This window comes from Brachyistius frenatus, unplaced genomic scaffold (assembly GCF_029030835.1).
Source record: "Brachyistius frenatus isolate BFR_SWC_R1_liver_20210118 unplaced genomic scaffold, ASM2903083v1 Contig_122, whole genome shotgun sequence".
Lineage (NCBI taxonomy): Eukaryota > Metazoa > Chordata > Actinopteri > Embiotocidae > Brachyistius > Brachyistius frenatus.
This window is the reverse complement of record NW_027210721.1, coordinates 819,610-835,000: the sequence shown is the minus strand read 5'-3', so window position 1 is coordinate 835,000 and position 15,391 is coordinate 819,610. Positions and strand designations below refer to the sequence as shown.

Sequence of the window (15,391 nt, the reverse complement as noted above, 5' to 3'; positions counted from 1 at the left end):
CTCAGATGTCATGCACATGTTGGTTGGTGTCTTTTGTATACCGAGACAGATTTCCTAATATTCGATTGAAATATATCGCCAGATTGTAAAATGTGTATCGTGATAATATGCCGGTGTCTGGCGGTGAGAGGCAGCAGACAGCCCGGTGTCCCCTCCGTACAGCCCGGTGTCCCCTCCGTACAGCCCGGTGTCCCCTCCGTACAGCCCGGTGTCCTCTCGGTACAGCGCGACATCAGGATGTAAACACAACAACACCTGCTCTTAGATATCTGTGCACGTGCAGCTCAAAGCGCCCTCTAATTATAACCAACACAATCATAACACCTCACGTGCTCCCTGATGGGCTCCGTAAAACCACGCAGAAATGCGTGACGAGGTTCACACGTGTAATTCAGTTAAACAAGTGCACATGTGATGCGGGCTGCTTGTTTGCGCTGCACTACTTTCGGTCGACATGTGGAAACGGAGGGCGATGTTCTCCTTTCTCTCTCGCGGCAATGTAAACAAACATGTCTACGGCGGCGGGACATTTGTTGCATGCAGCTCTCCCTCCAGCAGCACCGACCGAAAACAATGCGAGAGGCGTCCACGGAGAGACCACGACCCATCCACGTTTTCCCGGAGGATGGCACACCGCGTACCCCGCGCTCTTGCGCAAGAACTATTGGCGGATTCCTATGAAAACAGGAAGCTCGCATGGGTCCGAAACGACTACAATACCAGAGCAGCACCGAACACCGCCAGGCGTCAAAGAAACGGACTGTTGCATGACGGAGTGACACAAAAAACGGGGTTTACCTGCTTCCCTCGGTAGAAGAGGCGCTGCTGTGGCGGGCTCACATTGAAGATGTCTTGTATTTTCAACCGTAAAGACTCAATTTTGGTCAATCTAGAAAGATCCTCAACGGTTCGCGTCTCCTTCCCGTCTATGGTACGAACCTGGATCCACATCGTTGCGCCGCCCTGTTACGCCTCGAATAAATAGCAGATGGAGCAGTATTTGGTAGCGAATGTTGTTTTCAAGGGTCAGAGGAGCTAGAAATGAACCGTTTTCAGGGCTCCATTGCGTTTTCCTCTGCAGAGGTAACGTTGGACTGGCTCTTGCAGGAGGTGCCTCACATGAGGTCGCGGCGCCAAGCAAATCTCGCGAAGTAACGTTGAGCGAGCTCAGTGCGCAGTTAAAGGCGCAGCTCCCCTTAACGCGAGTCCGACCGACCGCGAGCCGTGGAGCAAATCTGCATTTCACTGCTCACTCTGTGCCCCCAAAAGTCCTTATTCAACTTTTGTAATCACACTATTACCTCTTCGTTTCACATTGACACGGATTGAACCGGTGGCTTCCTGTTGTAGGCTTTAATGCACAAAGACGCAGCAGGATGTCAACAGTCCTCTACGTCTGGGGTCAAACATGGAGACCAGAGGTTTCGAGCAGGCTCTGATGGTGTATTCACATCCTTTACATGAGGAAAATACTCCTTCACACAAAGTCCTGCAGGAAAAATCCAAGAAAAAGTAGCCCACCATTTGGAGCAAAGTACTGAAGGGAGAGTACTGGTTTGGTCCCCCTGAATGATATTTTATTATGTATGACATCATTTGATGATTCATACTGAAGCATCAGTTGCTGTTTACTGGAAGAGGAAATAAGAAAAACCAAGTTCTGATACACAAATCAGTTTTTTGACTTTTTCTCTGATATTTATTTTTTTGGTAAGACATTGGATCATTTGAACATTTATTGAAATGAAACCATGTGAGAAGTTTAGATTGAAAAAAACACACATCTATTTTGTGAAGCTGTTAACAACTCATAAACATGTGAAATGTGACCCGGATTACATATTTTACTGACTTATGTAAGAAGTCAGAAGACAAAAAGGTTGGAAACTTCTAGTTTAACCTTAAACAAAGTGTTGTAATTTAAAAACTTGGTATGTTATCCGTTGTCATCTAAAGCTCTCAAAGAAATGATGGAGTAGAATATTTCCTTCTGAAATGTAGTGGAGTGAAAGAATGAATGGCAAAACTCAATTAAATTGCAAGTATCTCAAGCTTGAGTGAGTAAAGGAAAACATTTCCCCCAAATTATTTAATAGTATATTGGGCCAAAATACATGCCATACAGTATATGCCTAAAAAAAAAGAAACCTCACAGGCACCTATCTCTAGTTTAGAGGAAGCAGTCGAGTAGCACCTTGGTGTAGAAAAACAGAAACTTCCATTTGACCTTTCCCAGTTTTCCTGTGCAGTTAAGTGCCGTACATTTTAACATCATTTAATTTGGTTAACAGGACAGAAGAGGATGCAAAATATGTAATTGTATGTCTTTTAGTGTCTCACTTAAGAATGTTTTCATGAGATAAACCGCACCATATTGTTACTGCTGCAGTGATTCATTATAATACAAGGACATATAACATCTTTTAGAGAAGTCTTCTCCTCCTCAGTTAGTGGTCAGTCTGTGTCTGTGTGCCCAAGTACAACGACACGTCACTGCAATGCACATTCTTAGTTCTCATCATTTTGTGTGCTTGCATTGGACTGAACCCCCCTTTGCCTTACAACACCTCCAGCTGAGACAGAATCACTGTTAAGCAGAGCCCCTGGTGGCCTCATTGTTTAATTAACAACTGTCCCAGCTGGAGAGTCAGTTTAAGATCGGCTCACTTTTCTGAAGCTGTATGTTCTGTCTTCTGCTTGTGTGACTTTAAAAAAAAAACATAACAGCTGTATTATATCTTGTGATGAATAGATTTTACATATCAAATCCCTGCACACTCTCTGGCAAGTTACAAATCCTGCCTCTTGTTCTACGATTAACACACTAGTGACAAGTATGATCATATCCACGGACGTCCAACAGCCTGAGGTGAGGCCGACCTGAGAGGCTAAAGAAAGGGCACATTTTTACCAAATTCATTACAAGACGCTCAAGCGTTGTACCGGAAACTGTACGTAGAAGTTGTACGAGTGTCTCGCGCCCCCTAGCGGTGAGAAGAGAGACGTCCGTGCTGGAGTTGACATGGACAAGTTGTCTTCATGTAAATCACTTAAAAAAAAAAAAAAAACGCTTTATTGCTCAAAGTTGTGAGTGACAGACGCTGTTGACACAGTGCTGTTGTCGACATGTGCAACTCTTTAGTGTTGTTGTTGTTGTTGTTGAACGACAGTTGTTTCCACGTCATCACAGCACGCTTTAATAACGCATCTTAAAAGTAGGTCTCGGTCCCACAAACAACTCGGTGCGACGCGGAAACCGGCCGGCTGCGTCAGCTGCACGTTGACATCCATCAGCTGCACGTTGACATCCATCAGCTGCACGTTGACATCCATCAGCTGCACGTTGACATCCATCAGCTGCACGTTGACATCCATCAGCTGCACGTTGACATCCATCAGCTGCACGTTGACATCCATCAGCTGCACGCGCGGTGGAAGTGAAGTCAACGCTTCAGCAGTTGGTTCGTCTTCGACCCGCAGCTTCCTTCACGTTTGACCCGACACGTGGTGAAGCGGTGCTCCTCCGTGAACGCGGTGCTCCTCCGTGAAGCGGTGCTCCTCCGTGAACGCGGTGCTCCTCCGTGAACGCGGTGCTCCTCCGTGAAGCGGTGCTCCTCCGGGTCATGAGGTCGCGGTCACCCGGGGAAGAGTTCGCTCAGCTCGGCGAAGCTCCGCGACGAGCCGCCGCGGCGCGTCTGTTCAGGACAACCAGCTCGCGCTAAAAGCCGCCCGGCCGTCACTGACATCATTCCGCGCGATGACGACATGATTTGCCCGCAGAGGTCTTCGTTTATTCCTCCGGACATTTAATTCCTCCGACATTTAATTCCTCCGACATGTTCGAGCGGAGCGGAGCGGCCGCAGGCCGCGGGGCGGAGACAATAGCCCGCTAACGGAGCTAGCGAGCCGGAGCGGCCGCTGAACACGTCGAGGTACGTGGCTTCAAACAAATTCTGCCTCTTGTCGCTGTTGTTTTTGCTCTTAATTTTGCACGTGGTGAGGACACGGGACGCGATGTGAAGGAGTCACTGCATGTTTACCCGCAAACTTTGTTTACTTGTTGTTGTTTTGGAGCAGCGTTAGCTAGCCCGCTAACAGCTAAGCTAAGCTAGCCAGCGATCCGGCGGTGAAGAAGGGAAGTTTTCAAAGATCAGATGTTTGACGAAGTTAGTTCAGCTGCGATGAGTTGTTGGATCCAGTCAGCAAACAACCCCCGTGTTTCACATCGTGTTTGTAAGAGTGTCATTATAATAAAAAGCAAACTTAGCCGAGCGCTGTTGGACACGAACGGCTCGGAGCAGTAATTGGTTTTGGATCCTGCAGGATTACAGCTGACTGGGACAGGTCTGGGACAACATGAGGGACAGGTCTGGGACAACATGAGGGACAGGTCTGGGACAACATGAGGGACAGGTCTGGGACAACATGAGGGACAGGTCTGGGACAACATGAGGGACAGGTCTGGGACAGGTCTGGGACAACATGAGAGACAGGTCTGGGACAACATGAGGGACAGGTCTGGTCCGTTACTACATGGGGGACAGGTCTGGTCCGTTACTACATGCGGGACAGGTCTGGTCCGTTACTACACGGGGGACAGGTCTGGTCCGTTACTACACGGGGGACAGGTCTGGTCCCTTACTACATGCGGGACAGGTCTGGTCCGTTACTACACGGGGGACAGGTCTGGTCCGTTACTACATGCGGGACAGGTCTGGTCCGTTACTACACGGGGGACAGGTCTGGTCCGTTACTACATGCGGGACAGGTCTGGTCCGTTACTACATGAGGGACAGGTCTGGTCCGTTACTACACGGGGGACAGGTCTGGTCCGTTACTACATGCGGGACAGGTCTGGTCCGTTACTACATGGGGGACAGGTCTGGTCCGTTACTACATGCGGGACAGGTCTGGTCCGTTACTACACGGGGGACAGGTCTGGTCCGTTACTACACGGGGGACAGGTCTGGTCCCTTACTACATGCGGGACAGGTCTGGTCCGTTACTACACGGGGGACAGGTCTGGTCCGTTACTACACGGGGGACAGGTCTGGTCCCTTACTACATGCGGGACAGGTCTGGTCCGTTACTACACGGGGGACAGGTCTGGTCCGTTACTACACGGGGGACAGGTCTGGTCCCTTACTACATGCGGGACAGGTCTGGTCCGTTACTACACGGGGGACAGGTCTGGTCCGTTACTACACGGGGGACAGGTCTGGTCCCTTACTACATGCGGGACAGGTCTGGTCCGTTACTACATGAGGGACAGGTCTGGTCCGTTACTACACGGGGGACAGGTCTGGTCCGTTACTACACGAGGGACAGGTCTGGTCCGTTACTACACGAGGGACAGGTCTGGTCCGTTACTACACGGGGGACAGGTCTGGTCCGTTACTACATGAGGGATTGTTGTTTGCAAACATGATTTTGTCATTAACACCACTGGTCCCCCACTGCAGGTGTGTGTCGTGGACCAGGAGGACATGTCGGACCAGGACTCGGCAGCCCAGCAGCCCGCCTCTCACATGATGTCCTCCCAGTCCAAGTGGGTGAGCAGCACCGCTGAGGACGGGCTCACTAATGGCACCTGTGAAATCGAGACTGTGGTGGCGTTACACTGTCCGGGCAGCGGAGATGTGACTGCGGAGGGTTACCACCTGGCCCTGAGCGCCGACGGCCTGTCAGAGTTTTCCACCAGCGATCTCTCGCTGCCTGAAGTCTGCGTTTCCACCAACAGCAACAGCTTCGAGGAGGACATGAACTACGAGGTCCAGCAAGCCTACAGGATATTCACTGGCTTTCTCCTGGACAAGCACAAGGGCATCACCGGCCCCTTCCTCCATCCCGTCGGCCACCAGGAGGCCCAGCGGGGCGTCGGAGGGGTCAAAGGCCGCGGCCAGTCGCAGCTCAGGCAGTCGATGTGCCTGCGGAGGATAGAGGAGAAGTTCATCGGCCGGGAGTACGAGACCATAACGGAGTTCGTCGCAGACTTCAGGCTGATGTTGGAGAACTGTTACCGCTACCACGGCGTGGACCACTGGATCTCCAAACAGGCTCAGAAGCTGGAAGTCATGCTGGAGCAGAAGCTCACGTTGCTGTCCAGGTAACGATTGTGTCAACAAATCGCTTCGCTGGCAAATGTCCAAAGCATCATATGGCTGAAGTCATAGATCCCCTGAAGATGTCTTCGATGTCATAATGCTCGGTGATATTTCAAATAAGTTTCCAGCCTATTAATGACAATGATAATGAAAAAATGTGAGTCCACTCAGCAGCGAAATATGATCCCACAACCATCCTATTATTAGAAAAATGTGTTGCATGTAGAAACTTTTTTTTGTTTGTTTTACTTCCATCAATCTTGACCGTTATTATCGAGCAGCTTTAATCACCGGCACGTCTGTTTTTTTTTTCTCCCCTATGTCAAACTAGGACGCTGCGAGAAAAGACGACCTTGGCCATGACTTCTAAAGGTCGTTTTGGTGCGGAGGAGGAACGGGGCTCGGGTGGCACCACCACCAGGAGGAGACTGGCACCTCGCAGCCTGGCCACCATCATCGTCGGTGGGCATGAGTCTCTCATGGTACAGAGCCTACGGCTGGAGGAGCAGCAGAGGGCGAAGGAGGAAAAGAGGTAAGTGAGTATTTGAAAAGAGAAGATAAAAAAAAACTTTAAAAAAAAACAAACTTTTGTTGCAAGTGGGTTTTGGGGAAATTAAGTAATTCTTCCTCTTCAGGCAACGTGAGCTTGAGAAGAAAGAGGCAGAAGAGATGTCAGCCAAGGAGGTGGACGAATGGGAGCAGAACCTGCTGTCCCAGACCTCCCCCCTGACGGTGGACACCCTCTGGGAGCTCCCTGCTGTAGGGCACTTCCTCTGCCTGGCTCAGACGGCCCTCAACCTCCCCGAGATTGTATTTTTTGAGCTGGAGCGCTGTTTGCTGATGCCCCGCTGCAGCCTGCTCCTCTCCAAAATCATGTCTTCCCTGCTGTCCCCCCCACAGCGGAGGGCCACTCTGCACCGCCGACCTGCCCTGCCTTACCGCCGCTGGGAGTCAGAGCTACGGCAGCGCGTCGTGGGTTGGTATCGAGCCGTCGGCGCGTCACATGACCAGCCCCGTCGGGCTGAACAGCTGGGTCTTTGCCACCAGTTTTTCAGCACCCTGGGGGAAGTGAGTCCTTTAGAGGAGAGACCCTTTCACTTGTTGTCCTTCTACCAACGAGTGTGGCTGCTGAAGGCACTGTGTGACCATGTGTATGAGACACAGAGGGATGTGCAGGATGCTGTGTTGGCTCAGCCCATCCATGAATGTAGGGAGTCTATTTTGGGCTATGACAGCAAAGAGAATGCCTATATACATTTCCCACATTTCTGTGGGGCAGACCTGAGAATCTATTGCCAGAGTCCCAGCACCCCCCCGCCATTCCCGCTTCCTTCTGTATGGGTGAAAAGGGTTGAAATGGAGCCAGCGACGGAGGCTGAGGAGTCGGATGGGATGAAGGATGAGGGGGATAAAAATGACAATGGGTGTTATGGAGTTGCCATGGACACAGGAGAGTCTGGTGAGTTTGGAAAAGGGACAACAGAGACACTCTGGGATTTCAAAAAGGAAAATGGAAATGGAGACAAAGATATGCAGAGGTTTAAATCTTGGTCGCTGATGAAGGAAGAGGTGTCTGATTCAGGGTCCTCTGATGGAGACTCCTATGAAGACTCTAAATTGGACTTAAAAATACACATGGACTCCTCATCCCTCGCACACGTCGGTCCTGGTGGGAGAGGTGGTGTGAAAATGAATATGAAAGACGAGACTTTAGATGTGGAGCGTCAATCCAAGAAACGCACATTTAAGGAGAAGCAGGGATTCTCATTGGGTTCAGTGCGCACCATTAAAGCAGAAATACAAGATCCCTGTCTGAATGTAGGGGAGCACAGCTACACGGGGAGGTCCCCCGCTCGCTCCGTCAACCTGCCCTCGCCAATGAAACCTTTGGAGGCAGCGAGTCCGAGTCGGGGACACCAAAGATCTTCCTGTTTAGAATGTTGTGAAAGCAAAACTAGTAATGTCAAATGTGAGGAGCGGGACTGCTCCGTTAGCACATCAGGGCTGGCGACACAGTTGTCTTCGGAGAGCACTCGAAATTCAAGTGAAGAGAGGGTGAATGACAAAATCTGGACAAAAAAAAAAAAGCGGAAGAAAAAGCGAGGCAGGGAACAGCTGCTGAGGGTGAAAGGAGAGCACAAGCAGCTGCAGCATGTGGACAGGGTGAGGATGTCCACGGCCGACGCTGCCAAGTCTGCAGTGCGGAAAGTTGCCACAGCAATCAAGAGAAAAGACACAAAGAAAAAACATAAAACAGGTGAGGAAAAACAGTTTTTGTCAGTTTCTTTTGGTGTTGCATCACGCTCATTTGTAAGTCTGCATTTATAGCCACAAAGCAATGTGTTTATTTTTTAATAATTACTTGTTTGATTACTATCTGCTATCTTGTTGACAGGAAAAAATCCTGAGTCTTCAAAAAAATGTAAAGATGAACCTCCAGTTGAGCCATCATTTAAGGTAGTCACACTTAAATATACAATCTTTTTTATTCAGCTGTGTATATTTTATACGTTATTGAATGAGAGACATTTAAAAAAAAAAAAAAAACTATTTCAGAACTATTTTAAAGTCTTGATTTAAGCCTCGCCATTCTTCTGCCCCTGTTTTGTCCGCTATGCAGTTGGTTTGCACCAGTCTGGAGGAACTGCGGGAGCTCATCAGTCGGACAGAAGATGAGCTGGATGATCTGGAGAGCACAAAAAAGAGATTGGTAGGCGACAGTCATTCTATCGAGATGATTTTCTCACATACTGTTAGTAGAGAATTCAATGTTTATTTTCTCACATTTAAATGTTGGTGACTTGACTAAGTTTTCCTTTGTATGTTTGAACCGACAGGGTCGGTGGTATTTCAGGAGGGAAGCAGTGAAAGACCTCCACAGCACTCTAATCAGACTACTGAATGAGCTTTCACCCTGGGAACCCAAACTTGTCAAAGCCTACCAAAGGAACAGGTTGGACATTTACGCCATGATTTGATAATACCTTCATCAAAATCTTTTTTTTTTTTTTTTTTTTTTTTTTTTTCGATCAAAAGTTTGATCTTAAACTCATAGCTGATGTTGAGCAGTTTGGGCTCATATGACCAGCACGAAGCATAATGACCACAACTTTGAATAAGCAGCTGATTTTAATCCAATCGTTGCTGAAATGGAAAGAAATTCTTGCTCCATTATTTCCTCTTTTGTTTCTACATCAGGCTTCGATTGAAAAAGGAATTTGATGATTTCAAGAAACACCCAGAGTACAATAACTTTGTGCGTGAGGAGTGTATTTCATCATCATCAGATGATGATGATGAAGATGAAGAAGGGGACTTGGGGAAGGATGGGTGTTCACTCTTGGATCATTATAGAAGGTCAGAAGAGGAAGACCTGGAACATATGGTTCCCAGAGGCCTTTGGAGTGGAGGTAAAGTCATTAATAGTTTTTTTTCCCAGTGCCAATGGCAGTTATGCAGATAAATTATACTGATATGAGCTTACTCAACTGCCCTAAAGGATTTGAAATGAATGTCAAAACCTGTCAATTATACCTATTAGGGGCAATCAAAAACGTCTGATGTTGTGTTTGTGTTGAATGCAGCACGGTACAGTGATATCGCTGCATGTAGTAGGGAGAAGCTATAAACAGTTTCTGCTCCCCATTACCCCAACTCACTGGATTTGGCTCTTTGGGATCTCTTTCTGTTCCCCAAACATTTGACACAAAATTTAAGCTCGCTGCTCAAGTTTCAGGAACATACCGTCATTGCAAATGTTTGCACGTACCACGAGTGACAAATTCAGAGGTGCTGATGTTGATCAAGCGACAGAACTTGGAATACTCATGAAATTATTTGCTTTCTCCTGCTCTGTGCACATCACTGTGCTGCTCTCTGTTTGATTGCAATAGGAACAGTTTCTCAACTTTTCGGTCCACCTCCCTATAGATAATAATATTTCTGACTTATCAGTGCATCTCTAATATACATCTCTTTTATTTTCTTAGCAAGCACCAGGGAATTTGTGGCTGACTCTGCTGGAGAGAAAAATATGACCGGTGTACCTGTTAACCGCTTAAAACACCCTCTGGCCTGTCCAGAGAAAAGCAGCAGTCTGCTGCCAAGAGTTCAGACTGTCGACAGTGCTGCTGCCGACTGTAGACCACAGCCTACATCTGAACTGATCCCAACAAATCAATCCAAGGATTCAGCATGGGCAGCAAGGGTGCCAGCCCATACTTCCGTGTGCCCCCGAATCCCCATCCTCCACCCCACCAGTGGACTACCTAAGGGCTACACGCCCATCCCCACCCTGCTGGCTAAGAGTGTGGGAAACAAAGTGACCTTAATGAAACGGCCTGCTGATTGCCAAGGTGTTAACAACAGACATGGACAGAGCAAAGGGTCTTTGGTTTCCCTTCCTACCTCTGCAGGGGTTAACACAAAACCTTCAAAAGCACAAAGTTCTCCATCCAGTTTCCTGCAGAACTCTCAACAAATGCAGGCACAAGGACCACAGCAAATGCAAGGACATGGGCAGCCAGGACTGGTCGCTGAGACAGCAGCTATTTCTAAATTACCACAGGCCAAACCAAGCCAGAGTCTACCAAAAAATCCCATCCAAGTGGTGTACAAGGTAACTGAGGGACTGGGTCACCTTGTAAGGAAAGACAGCAGCAGCCCAATCAAGGTGTCTGTTCAGCCTGTCATGGACCAGAACACCGGGGAGAAGGTCATGCAGCAAGTGGTCATTCTGCCTTCTAACCTTCTCATTCAGAAAACTGAAGCAAAGGCGTCCTCTTTACAGCAGACCAAGGGCGTTCAGGTCGCAGTTTCAAAAGTGACCAGCCCTTTATGTATGTCCACCGATGTGCCTGGGTTTAGCATCCCTGAAAACAGAATCCCTGTTCAGCAAGTGGCTCCTCTGAAAGGTGGCAGGGTTGTGAGGCCTCCTCCTATTTCACCTCATCTGCAACACAGTGCCCTGAACACAGCAGCGTTTAAGGGTGCTCCAGTATGCAGTGTCCAAGCTACACAAGCCACACCGTACGGTGTCAAGCCAAACCCTTCATCCATCACCACTCCTTCCAGTGCACGTTCTACTGAGCCTGTAAAATCAACAGACCCCAAACAGGAGCTTAAGACTGTGTGCATCCGTGACTCACAGTCCATCCTGGTAACAACCAGAGGAGGCAACACGGGCATTGTCAAAGTCCAGACGTCCTCAGACCAGAATGCACTTGGGTCTTTTCCCTCGAGTCCAGTCATTACTATTTCGCCTCAGTTTAAAGCCTTCCTTGTATCCAAAACGTCACAGACTCTTTCTACTCCCTCGCAGACATCCGCTTCCACCGTCCCAGGTGTGACGAGTATCTCGGTGGCCCAACCCCACAAACAGGTTCCTTCAGTATTAAATTCCCCTCCCGCTGTGACAAATCCCATGCTCACTGCAGTCGCTGGTAGCTTTCCCGTAACAGGCCCAGGAAGCCAGACCGCCGGCACCGCTGTTGCTTTAAGTCCAGGCTGCAGTACCTCCGCTGGTTCCACAGTTGCCACAAAGATTTCCCAGCTTGCACAGACAGCTGCTGGAAGTTGTCATTTTCCAGCTCCAGGGGTAAAAAACACCGTCGTCGTCCCGTCACTGTGTAAGCCGGGTGTTCCCCAAGTTCTTACACAAGACTTCATCAGCAAGACTGGTGTGAAACGAGCCAGCACGGACGACAGATCCCAAGTTGCTAAATTCATTCTGGTTACGCCGTCTTCTTCCTCCGTCTCCCATGTGGTCTCATCCAAAGGCACACCTGCAAGTTCAAGAGTCATGTTCATAAGCCAACCAACGGTGACGTCTTCCACCACCTTCACGGGAAGCATTCCAAAGCAGGCGAAGGCATCGGGGCCCAGTGGGCCGGCGCTGACCGCTCCGATATCAAGTCCGACTCAGAAGACGGGATTAAACGCAGGCCAGCCTATCAGCTCTGTCGGCTCAGGGGCCTCGTCCAAAGCCAAGAACATCACGCTGCCCTCGGGTGGGTTTGTTTGATGGGATCGTTTACTCTAATTCCTTTTATGTTTTTCTGTGTCTTGTGTTTGATTCAGTTTGTCACATTCGCAACAACGGGACATAATTCATTCATTCATGTAGACTTTATAATGTAGTTGGAGCAAAGTGGAGCTTTTGTAGATGTCATTAAATCCTATGTTGACACAGAAGTAAAGCAAGAAATATATATGAATAGATCAGACTATAAATTATTGGTCAAACTTTAATCTCATTGATAAATTTGTGTTTTGTTGGTGTCATCGTCTGTAGGGTATAAATTATGTACAGCCCATGAGCCTATGATCCTGAAGTGCTGAAATTTAAAATCACTAAATAAAGATTCAGTTAGAACCACAGAAGACTAGTCGGATGCTGCTTTGTTAGGTTAGACATTATGTCAATATGCAAGATAATTGTAGGCGAAGGGCCCTTTTCATCAGAGGTAAGGAGAGCCGTGTAAACAATACAATTGTCTCAAGAGAACAAATTACTGCTACTTCTACTTTACCAAAGAACTAATCCCAAATCTAAATGTTGTATGAAGTACTCATGACTCAATTATAGTTCCATTACCACGTTGAGCTATTAAACAAAATGTCTTTATGTGTCACCAGGGGTTCAAATCCAGTTGTCGGGGAAGACGACAACTATTGGACAGACTATCGGCGCCCTGTCACATTCTCCTGTCTCCGGTACATGCTGTCCAACAGCCACCACCACTGGACTGGTCCCAGGAACAAGTCCGCTTGGTTCTCCCCATCTTATCTCTCACAGTCCTCTGACCAACAGCTCTCAGCTTCAGGGTGTCTCTTCCTTCTCTGTGATCTCCCCAACAAGCTGTTCTACATCTACTGTTGTCGGTCTGCCTCCGAGAAACATGATTAGAGAGGACATCGGGATGCCTGCAAGCATCCTGTCCAGCAGCTCTCCTGCTCAGGTACCCACCACCGTGGGGAGTAGCCCAGCCCAAACCTCCTCCCCCGTTCTGGACCTTCAGCCCTCTTATATCCAAAGTAGCATTGGTGAAGAAAACACCTTCTTATTCCCCTCTGTTCACAATAAATCCCAAAGCTCACTCTCCTCTGCACCAACCACCTGTTCCCCATTTACCAGCTCTGCTACTGGTACGATCCAGCAGAGAATAGTCATCAACACCTCCACACCCCTCGCTGCTGGCACGCAGATCCTTCTCAACAATGCATGCTTTGTAGTCCCTCCCCAGGGTTTGGGTCCAGGCAGCCATGTCCTTATTATCTCTAGCCCTGCACCACAACAAGTGCCTACTGCCAGTGTTCCCAGCACTGGAGCATCAGTACCTCCCCACGGGGAAAGCCATGCCACTGTAGCCCCTCGTGCACCAGTTTTACCCCAATCCCCCGCTAGGCTGCCTGGTGTGTCAGCCGCAAGTTCTCCTTTTGTAGCATGCACGCCTGCTGTTGGTCCGTCATTGCTAGCTTCCAGTCCTAATGTCAGACCAGTCAGAGCGCCTGGCCTGGGCTCCATATTATTACCCAGTAAAACAAATCTCGTGTCGGTTCTGCCTAAGTTGACTACTGCACAGGCCGGTACCTTTGCATTACCTCCTGTTGGTTCACCCTCTCTGGTCTCCTCTTCACCGAGGGTAGGCAGTGTACCAGCCTTGGTTTCCCCAGTTGTAACTAGTACCGCCGCTCTTGGTTCAGCACTGGCTACGATCGGGTTAGCTGCTGGCACGCCCGTGCAAGCTGATTTTTCATCGACCATTTCACCTGCTGCAGCACCTCCCCAGCCCAGATCGTCAGGACCTCTATCGTCCTTGCCTACATTACCGAGCCCTTCAGCTGTTGCCCTGCCGTGTCCTGTCATACCGGCTCCTCCATCCCTCTCCTCAGCTGCAGCTCCCGTAGTAGCAGACACACCGGCGCTGCATTGTTCTCTCCTGGGCCCCGGCGTACAGCCCCAGCAGACAGCAGTTCGAATGGCAGCCCCCTCCACCGCTCAACCGCATGACTATACAGGACCGGGCCACGCTTTGATCAAAAAACAGTTGTCCATAATGCAACCGGTGCTCGTTGGCACGCGGACACAAGTATTGCCGACGGTGGCGGTCCCACCAATTGTAAGTTCAGTGTCGAGGACGCAGACGCTGCCCGTCGCCACTGTTCCCCCGATCGGAAGCACCGCCAGCACCTTTGAAACGGCGACTGTGGGGATGACGTCTTCATCCAGCACCACTGTAATAGTCACTCAAGCTCAACCAATCACTTCACCGAAGACAAACAACACCGTCCACCCACCTGTGGTACTGACCAATCAAGCACTTGGAAAACACTCTCTGCAGACTTCCGCCTTGGGTACGCATACCAATATAGCATCCAAGCTGCTCATTAGTCCTGATGGTGCTGTTTTGAGCTCCATTCAGTGCCAGGTTCATCCAGCAGAGCTGACTGCCTGCCCCAACCCTCTGGATGCACTGCTGATTTCCTCCAACAGTTCCACTGGAGCACTACAAACACATGATTCCTCTTTACAGCCTTCACAGGCCCACACAAAGTGAACCAAGTTGAGACTGTGCCAGCTATGCCAGGGTTCAGATACCACTTTTCAACTGCTTAGTTTTGGCAGAGCTCCTATCTGTTGCTTACAGTAATTCTGAGGTTGGTTTAAAACCTGCTTTTCCAGCTATAGTTTGTCTCATAACTTACATTTAGGATACAGTAGGTTATTCCCTCTGGTTACATCATCTTATATGTAAACTCGCTCAATCAGACAGACTGAAAATGTATACTGTGATGGTTTTCTCGAGTGGAAACTACTGAGGTTGTGCTCATATGAATGTTGTAGACTCTTGACTTTCCTTTCTTTACTTCACGGCCAGTAATTAAAAACAGTTCTAACAAATAAATTAAATGGGAAGGTAGATAAAATAGATTTCAAGTTGAGCTTTTTTTTTTTTTATCTAACTTTTCGGTACCATTAGATACTACTTCAGTAAGTATTAACTGGTTTTCTATTTATCAATACAACTTGCTCTACTTTATCTGTCAGTTTTTTAAAAAATACATCCGTCTGCATTCAGTCTGTCTTGTCCTTTTTTTCAACTAGTAACTGTTTGAATACCACATTTTACTTTTTAGAAATATAAGTAAACTAATACACAAATTTGTACTACATGTTTTAGCCCATATACATGTTTTGAAGTCACATTTATTTATTTTTATCATATAGATTTTTCAAAAATATTTACTAGGTATGTTTTCATTAAACAATTGTGGACGTTGCTGCA

At 48.4% G+C, this 15,391-nt stretch overlaps 2 protein-coding genes across 2 annotated transcripts in view; one reads left to right on the top strand and one right to left on the bottom strand.

Moving 5' to 3' along the window:
• Window positions 1-1,127, bottom strand: part of LOC138629837 (E3 ubiquitin-protein ligase UHRF2-like) — a 24,634-nt gene extending 23,507 nt beyond the window's left edge. The window contains exon 1 of the mRNA XM_069713794.1: window positions 799-1,127. Coding sequence (XP_069569895.1) covers window positions 799-951 — 153 coding nt within the window. The 5' untranslated portion in view covers window positions 952-1,127. The remainder of the gene's footprint in view (window positions 1-798) is intronic.
• Window positions 1,128-3,847: 2,720 nt separating this feature from the next.
• Window positions 3,848-15,183, top strand: LOC138629834 (uncharacterized bromodomain-containing protein 10). The gene is made up of 10 exons (XM_069713792.1): window positions 3,848-3,932; window positions 5,463-6,106; window positions 6,436-6,636; window positions 6,740-8,361; window positions 8,500-8,561; window positions 8,725-8,814; window positions 8,942-9,057; window positions 9,303-9,514; window positions 10,094-12,112; window positions 12,741-15,183. The coding sequence occupies exons 2-10, from the start codon at window positions 5,487-5,489 to the stop codon at window positions 14,660-14,662; spliced, it is 6,864 nt and encodes a 2,287-aa protein (XP_069569893.1). The 5' UTR covers window positions 3,848-3,932; window positions 5,463-5,486; the 3' UTR covers window positions 14,663-15,183.
• The last annotated feature ends 208 nt before the right edge of the window (window positions 15,184-15,391 follow it).